We start from the raw sequence: 7500 nt of genomic DNA on the forward strand, positions 1-7500 counted from the left end.
TTTATCTACTCACCTCTCTCTCTCCCTCTCTCTCCTTCTCCCTCTCTCTCCCTCTTTTATCTACTCATCTCTCTCTCTCCCTCTCTCTCCTTCTCCCTCTCTCTCCCTCTTTTATCTACTCATCTCTCTCTCCCTCTCTCTCCTTCTCCCTCTCTCTCTCCCTCCTCTCTCTCTCCCTCCCTCTCTCTCTCTCTCTCTCTCTCCCTCTCTCCCTCTCTCTAGGTAGTGACGCAGAGGCTGATCAGGGCTTCAGGATGTCGGACGTGCGTGATGTCAGAGGACGGGGCTACATGCCCCCCCCCCTGCGCAGGAAACGGGGAGAGCAGCACGAGGACGACAGGACCGGCCCCCTCATCAGGTAACACTCCACGCACGCACACACACACACACACACACACACACACGAGGACGACAGGACCGGCCCCCTCATCAGGGTAACACTCCACGCACGCACACACACACACACACACACACACACACACACACACACACACACACACGAGGACGACAGGACCGGCCCCCTCATCAGGTAACACTCCACGCACGCACACACACACACACACACACACACACACACACACACACACACACACGAGGACGACAGGACCGGCCCCCTCATCAGGTAACACTCCACGCACGCACACACACACACACACACACGAGGACGACAGGACCGGCCCCCTCATCAGGTAACACTCCACGCACACACACACACACACACACACACGAGGACGACAGGACCGGCCCCCCTCATCAGGTAACACTCCACGCACGCACACACACACACACACACACGAGGACGACAGGACCGGCCCCCTCATCAGGTAACACTCCACGCACACACACACACACACACACACACGAGGACGACAGGACCGGCCCCCTCATCAGGTAACACTCCACGCACGCACACACACACACACACACACACACACACACACACACACACACACACACACGAGGACGACAGGACCAGCCCCCTCATCAGGTAACACTCCACGCACGCACACACACACACACACACACACACACACACACACACACACACACACACACACACACACACACACACGAGGACGACAGGACCGGCCCCCTCATCAGGTAACACTCCATGCACGCACACACACACACACACACACACACACACACACACACACACGAGGACGACAGGACCGGCCCCCTCATCAGGTAACACTCCACGCACACACACACACACACACACACACACACACACACGAGGACGACAGGACCAGCCCCCTCATCAGGTAACACTCCACGCACGCACACACACACACACACACACACGAGGACGACAGGACCAGCCCCCTCATCAGGTAACACTCCACGCACGCACACACACACACACCACACACACACGAGGACGACAGGACCAGCCCCCTCATCAGGTAACACTCCACGCACGCACACACACACACACACACACACACACACACACACACACACACACACACACACGAGGACGACAGGACCAGCCCCCTCATCAGGTAACACTCCATGCACACACACACACACACACACACACGAGGACGACAAGACCGGCCCCCTCATCAGGTAACACTCCATGCACACACACACACACACACACACACGAGGACGACAAGACCGGCCCCCTCATCAGGTAACACTCCATACACACACACATACACATACACAAACATATACATGCATGCATGCACGCACGCACACATACACACTCACACACACTCACACACACACACACACACACACACACGCGCACATATACATGCATGCACGCACGCACACTTACACACTCACACACACTCATATACACACTCACGCACACATACACACTCACACACATATACTGTACATGCATGCACGCACACGCACTCACTCACACACATTCACACACACACTCATATACATGCATGCATGCACGCACGCACACATACACTCACACACACTCATATACACACTCACACACACTCATATACACACAAACGCACACACACACACACGCACGCACAAATACATGCATGCACGCACACACACACTCACACACACTCATATACACGCACACACGCACACATTCACACTCACACATATACTGTACATGCATGCATACACACACACACACACACACGCTCACACTCGTATACGCACTCACGCACGCACGCACGCACACACACACATACATACACACGCTCATGAGCACACACACACTCATTTACTCACACACGCACACATAATCACACACACACTCATATACACACATGCACACATAATCACACACACACTCATATACACACGCACGCACACACACACATACATACACACGCTCATGAGCACACACACACTCATTTACTCACACACGCACACATAATCACACACACACTCATATACACACACGCACACATAATCACACACACACTCATATACACACACACATTCACACACACACTCATATACACACACACACGCACACATAATCACACACACACTCATATACACACACTCATGCACACACAAACACAAAAACTTAAATGCAAAGTCTCATTTATTCCTTTCAGTCTTTTACTTCTAACCTCATGGACCACACACACACACACACACACACACACACACACACTCATATACACACTCACACACACTCATATACACACTCACACACACGCATATACACACAAACGCACACACACACACACACGCACGCACAAATACATGCATGCACGCACACACACACTCACACACACTCATATACACGCACACACGCACACATTCACACTCACACATATACTGTACATGCATGCATACACACACACACACACGCTCACACTCGTATACGCACTCACGCACGCACGCACGCACACACACACATACATACACACGCTCATGAGCACACACACACTCATTTACTCACACACGCACACATAATCACACACACACTCATATACACACACGCACACATAATCACACACACACTCATATACACACGCACGCACACACACACATACATACACACGCTCATGAGCACACACACACTCATTTACTCACACACGCACACATAATCACACACACACTCATATACACACACGCACACATAATCACACACACACTCGTATACGCACGCACACACACACATACATACACACGCTCATGAGCACACACACACTCATTTACTCACACACGCACACATAATCACACACACACTCATATACACACACGCACACATAATCACACACACACTCATATACACACACACATTCACACACACACTCATATACACACACACACGCACACATAATCACTCACACACACACTCATATACACACACTCATGCACACACAAACACAAAAACTTAAATGCAAAGTCTCATTTATTCCTTTCAGTCTTTTACTTCTAACCTCATGGACCACACACACACACACACACACACACACACACACACACAAGGCTGCGCAGAAAAGTGGACGATTGTGGACGTTCTGATAGTCCTGCCCAATCACTTTTCTTCAAACTCTTAACTGCTATTTTTCAGGTTACCCTTAAAACTTCACATGACCACACACACAAACGAATACTTGCAGGACTTGTTGTACTTTTGAATTGTTTACTTATGCCTGTGGGGCAAGTGGCACATACCAGATGACCTGTGTGTTGTGAGTGAGTGAGTGTGTGTGTGTGTGTGTGTGTGTGTGTGTGTGATGAGTGAGGATGAGATTTCTGGTTCTGATCACCTCTGGTAACTCGTTCCCTGGTGATCTCAGAAGGAGTGTCGTGCGGGGGGTCATCGTGCACCCTGACCCCGAACTGACCCCTGACCCCGAACTGACCCCTCCGGCAGTGGCGTTCCTTCAGCGCGCGCGGGAGTACTACAGCGAGAGCGACTCGAGCGACGGCGAGCGGCCCGAGCCGGACCTGGTCAACGACGACCTGGCTAGCCGGCGCTTTCGCTCCCCTCCCCCCTCCGCACCCTTCAACTTCGCCGTGCCATCAAGGCCACAGGACTCACGCCCGTTGCCAAGGGTGACGCCCAGAGCTCCGAGGTCGTGGGTCGCTGTGTCGGACGCCTCGAGACTATACTCGTCCACGAGCTCTCCCAGGTCAGCAAGGAGAGCCTAGCCATTTGTGCTCGTGTGTGCGTGAGGTGGTGTGGCTATTGCAGTGCAGCTCCTAACACACTGTTTTTGGCTGCTTCAGACACTGACGCGCGCCCACACACACACACACACACACACACACACACACACACACTTGACCATGACCTGGTTTTGGAGTGTGTTGTTTGCTCTGGTGTTGTGGTCCTGCTTGAAAGGGTTTGCTGTGGAGAAAGCCTACTGACTGCAAGCCTTCTTTCCACATCTACTTGAAGGAATTCGTGGAGTTCTGAATGCCTCAGTCAGTTTGACAGCAGGTTGGCAGTTGTCCCTTTTTCACCTTGTGATCATTGCTGTGTGTGTGTGTGTGTGTGTGTGTGTGTGTGTGTGTGTGTGTGTGTGTGTGTGTGTGTGTGTGTTGTGTGACGTGGTGTGGTGTGGATAGTAGCTGTTTTAGCGCCTCTAATGCAGTTAACAGTGAGCATCAGTTGGCTGATGGTCGTGTTTTGCGTGTGAATTGTGTTGTCTCTAATACTGGGCCTTGATGTGGTTAACAGCAGAATAACTTCAGTGCATCTGAACTGCTTTGCCTGCGCTATTCTACGTGTGCACAGGCTTTTAACCGTGTGTGTGTGTGTGTCTGTGTGTGGTCCGAGATGAGTTGTTGTGCTCTCGGGCATTAACCCCGCATGTCGCCGTCGTGCCCCAACCCTCGTGATGCTTGTTGTTTGCTCATGACGCTGTGGCTCTCTCGACCAGCGGCACGATCTCCCCTCACTCGTCCGAAAGAGAGACCTTGACCCCCACGACCCCACTGACTCCTGACCGCGACGCCCAGGAGATGTTCCTGCAGGCCCTGCGCCACCAAATGTCCAACTCCGGCTCGTCGACCGAGGAGGAGGAGGAGGAAGGGGGCCGCCGTGGCTGCGCTGACCCGGACCTCGTGCTGGACGACTTGTACGCACGCCGCGTCGGACACAGCGAGCACCTGACCTCCAGTAACCCTGAGGCCGCCCGCTTCCTGCCCAAGCACTGGACGCCCGAGGAGGACGAGCACGTCCAGCGTATCCAGCTGGGCTCCCAGAGGCGGCCGTGGTACAGGAAGCTGCAGGGCTTCAGGTCGGTCTGAGGAGGAGAGGGACAGAGAGAGGGATTGTGGGTAGGGATGTTGGGGGGGGGGGGGGGTGTGTGTGAGGCAGTTTATTGTGCAGATTGATCAGTGCCCAGATGCAGTGAGATGATGATGATGATGATGATGTTGTGTTGAGTTTTACCTAATTGCCCTCTGGAGTTTTATCTGTGTTGGAGAAAAAGGCTGATCCACTGAAGTCTAGTAGTTATCCATTTGTGCTTTTTAAAACTTCTTTTCATAGCTTAATATGTTCAGTTTCACTGCCCCCCCCCCCCAGCTTCCTCCTGCTGTCTGCATGCTCTGTGGTCTTCTGTAGACTTTACTCCTGCTGTTGTCTTGTCATTCTGATCTGTATGTTTTTATCTCTTTTCACATCTGTGTCCTCTGTTCACTCCATTTCTTGCTCTTGCCTCACCTCCCTCATTCCCCCCACACTCCTTTGCACTCCTCCTCTCCTCTCCTCTTTCTCTCTCCTCTTCTCTCCTCTCCTCTTTCTCTCTCCTCTCCTCTCCTCTCCTCTTTCTCTCTCCCTCTCCTCTCCTCTCTCCCTCTCCTCTCCTCTTTCTCTCTCCTCTTCTCTCCTCTCCTCTTTCTCTCTCCTCTCCTCTTTCTCTTTCCTCTCTCCCTCTCCTCTCCTCTTTCTCTCTCCCTCTCCTCTCCTCTTTCTCTCTCCTCTCCTCTCCTCTCCTCTCCTCTTTCTCTCTCTCTCCTCTCCTCTCCTCTTTCTCTCTCCCTCTCCTCTCCTCTCTCCCTCTCCTCTCCTCTTTCTCTCTCTCTCTGTCCATCTCTGCTGGCTGTAGCCGAAAGAAGTCGGGCTCGGAGGACGATGATGACTCCGATTATGACATCACACCCTGGCTTGCTGGACGTGCACGCCCCTCCTCTGCACCCCCTAGAGCCCCACCCACCCACTGAAGCCACACCCACTTCCTCCTGCCACTGCTAGCTTACCTGCCGGATAGCAGCCGGATCTCAACCGGCTCCGTGCTGAAACGGGGGCCAGATCGGTTTCAGAGCTGGACGTCACCTGGGCACACTAGCCGAGTACTGTTCAGACTCTCCGAATTGTCGCGCCCAAGGACTAAGCTCCCGCTACCGCTAGTCTCTTAACACGCTAACATACAGACAACATGCAGGAAGGCCGTTGGATCTGACCTGATGAAGATTTTTCTAGTTCGCATAGATACTGTGTGTGACTCATATGGAGTGTGATGTTCATATCCAGTTTTATGGAGCTTGCTTTTATGTATCTAAAAAAATGTTTTCTTCAGCCCTCTCTTGTTTTCCTTCTACCTTTCTTCTTCTTCTTCTTCTTCTTCTTCACCTCCTCCTCCACCCCTCTGCTTCCCTCTCTCCCTCCGACAGACGCGCTCTCTCATCCCAGCCAAACAAGCTCTCAGAGTAGCAGGTGTAGGTTCCATCATCTTAGAACCATTAGAGTCATCACCTGGAGTGCTGGTTTTAGAATGGATGAGTTCTCTGCCTCTAAAAATGGACTGTTCTAGAATAGATTGGTTTTCTCTACTCCTCTCAAATGGACTGTTCTAGAATGGACACTTTCTCTTCTAAAAATGAGTAATTCTAGACTGAATGCTCTCTCCTCTGAAATGGGTCATCGGCTGTTTGAACCTTGAGCAAAAGAGGAATCCTCTGGTTGAGCGAGGATCTCGCTCAGCTGTCCCAAAGAACAGTGTTCCGACATGGAGCCCTACCAGTCCATGTCATCCTTGATACAACCAACGTCTCGTAAGTGCCTTCAGCAGAAAAGTCCCAAAACTAAGGAACACTTGGATTTTGAATTTATTTTTGCTTACACTGCCTGCCTGCAATGCTTTTATCAGAAAGTGAACAAACTATTTTTGTTGTATTCACATAAAATAATTGATGCCATCCATGTCATTTATTGCTCTGCAATACTTGATGTCAAAGCTACGATATTAGTAAGCTCTGTACATGTTGCAGTTGTGTGAGATACTAGTTTGAAATTTGTATGAAATGTGTTTGAACTGAATAAATGCTCACTGATGTTTCTCCCCTCTCATGTAAACATGAACCATTGTCGCTGACATAGCCAAATATACTACATTTCCCAGGAAGCTTTGCAGCAGTGTTTCCACAGCTTGCTGTGTGGTCATGTTTTGAGAGTATAGATAGGAGAGGACAATGACTTCACTTGCATTGTATGCCCCAGTGCTAGTGGTGGTGTCATGACAAAGTTGTCAGAGTTGTGTTAGTATGTGTTGGATGGTGTTGCATTACTTTCATGGTTCAATAAAGAAAGTCAACAAA

The 7500-nt window shown here is 51.1% G+C and overlaps 1 protein-coding gene across 1 annotated transcript in view; it reads left to right on the forward strand.

The window, feature by feature from the left end:
• Positions 1–7500, forward strand: part of lmo7b (LIM domain 7b) — a 43979-nt gene that overhangs the window by 12817 nt on the left and 23662 nt on the right. The window contains 5 exon segments of the mRNA XM_042081722.1: positions 223–358; positions 3750–4085; positions 4355–4396; positions 4839–5198; positions 6012–6123. Coding sequence (XP_041937656.1) covers positions 223–358; positions 3750–4085; positions 4355–4396; positions 4839–5198; positions 6012–6123 — 986 coding nt within the window.

Source organism: Alosa sapidissima, chromosome 23, assembly GCF_018492685.1.
Source record: "Alosa sapidissima isolate fAloSap1 chromosome 23, fAloSap1.pri, whole genome shotgun sequence".
NCBI classification, from domain to species: domain Eukaryota; kingdom Metazoa; phylum Chordata; class Actinopteri; order Clupeiformes; family Clupeidae; genus Alosa; species Alosa sapidissima.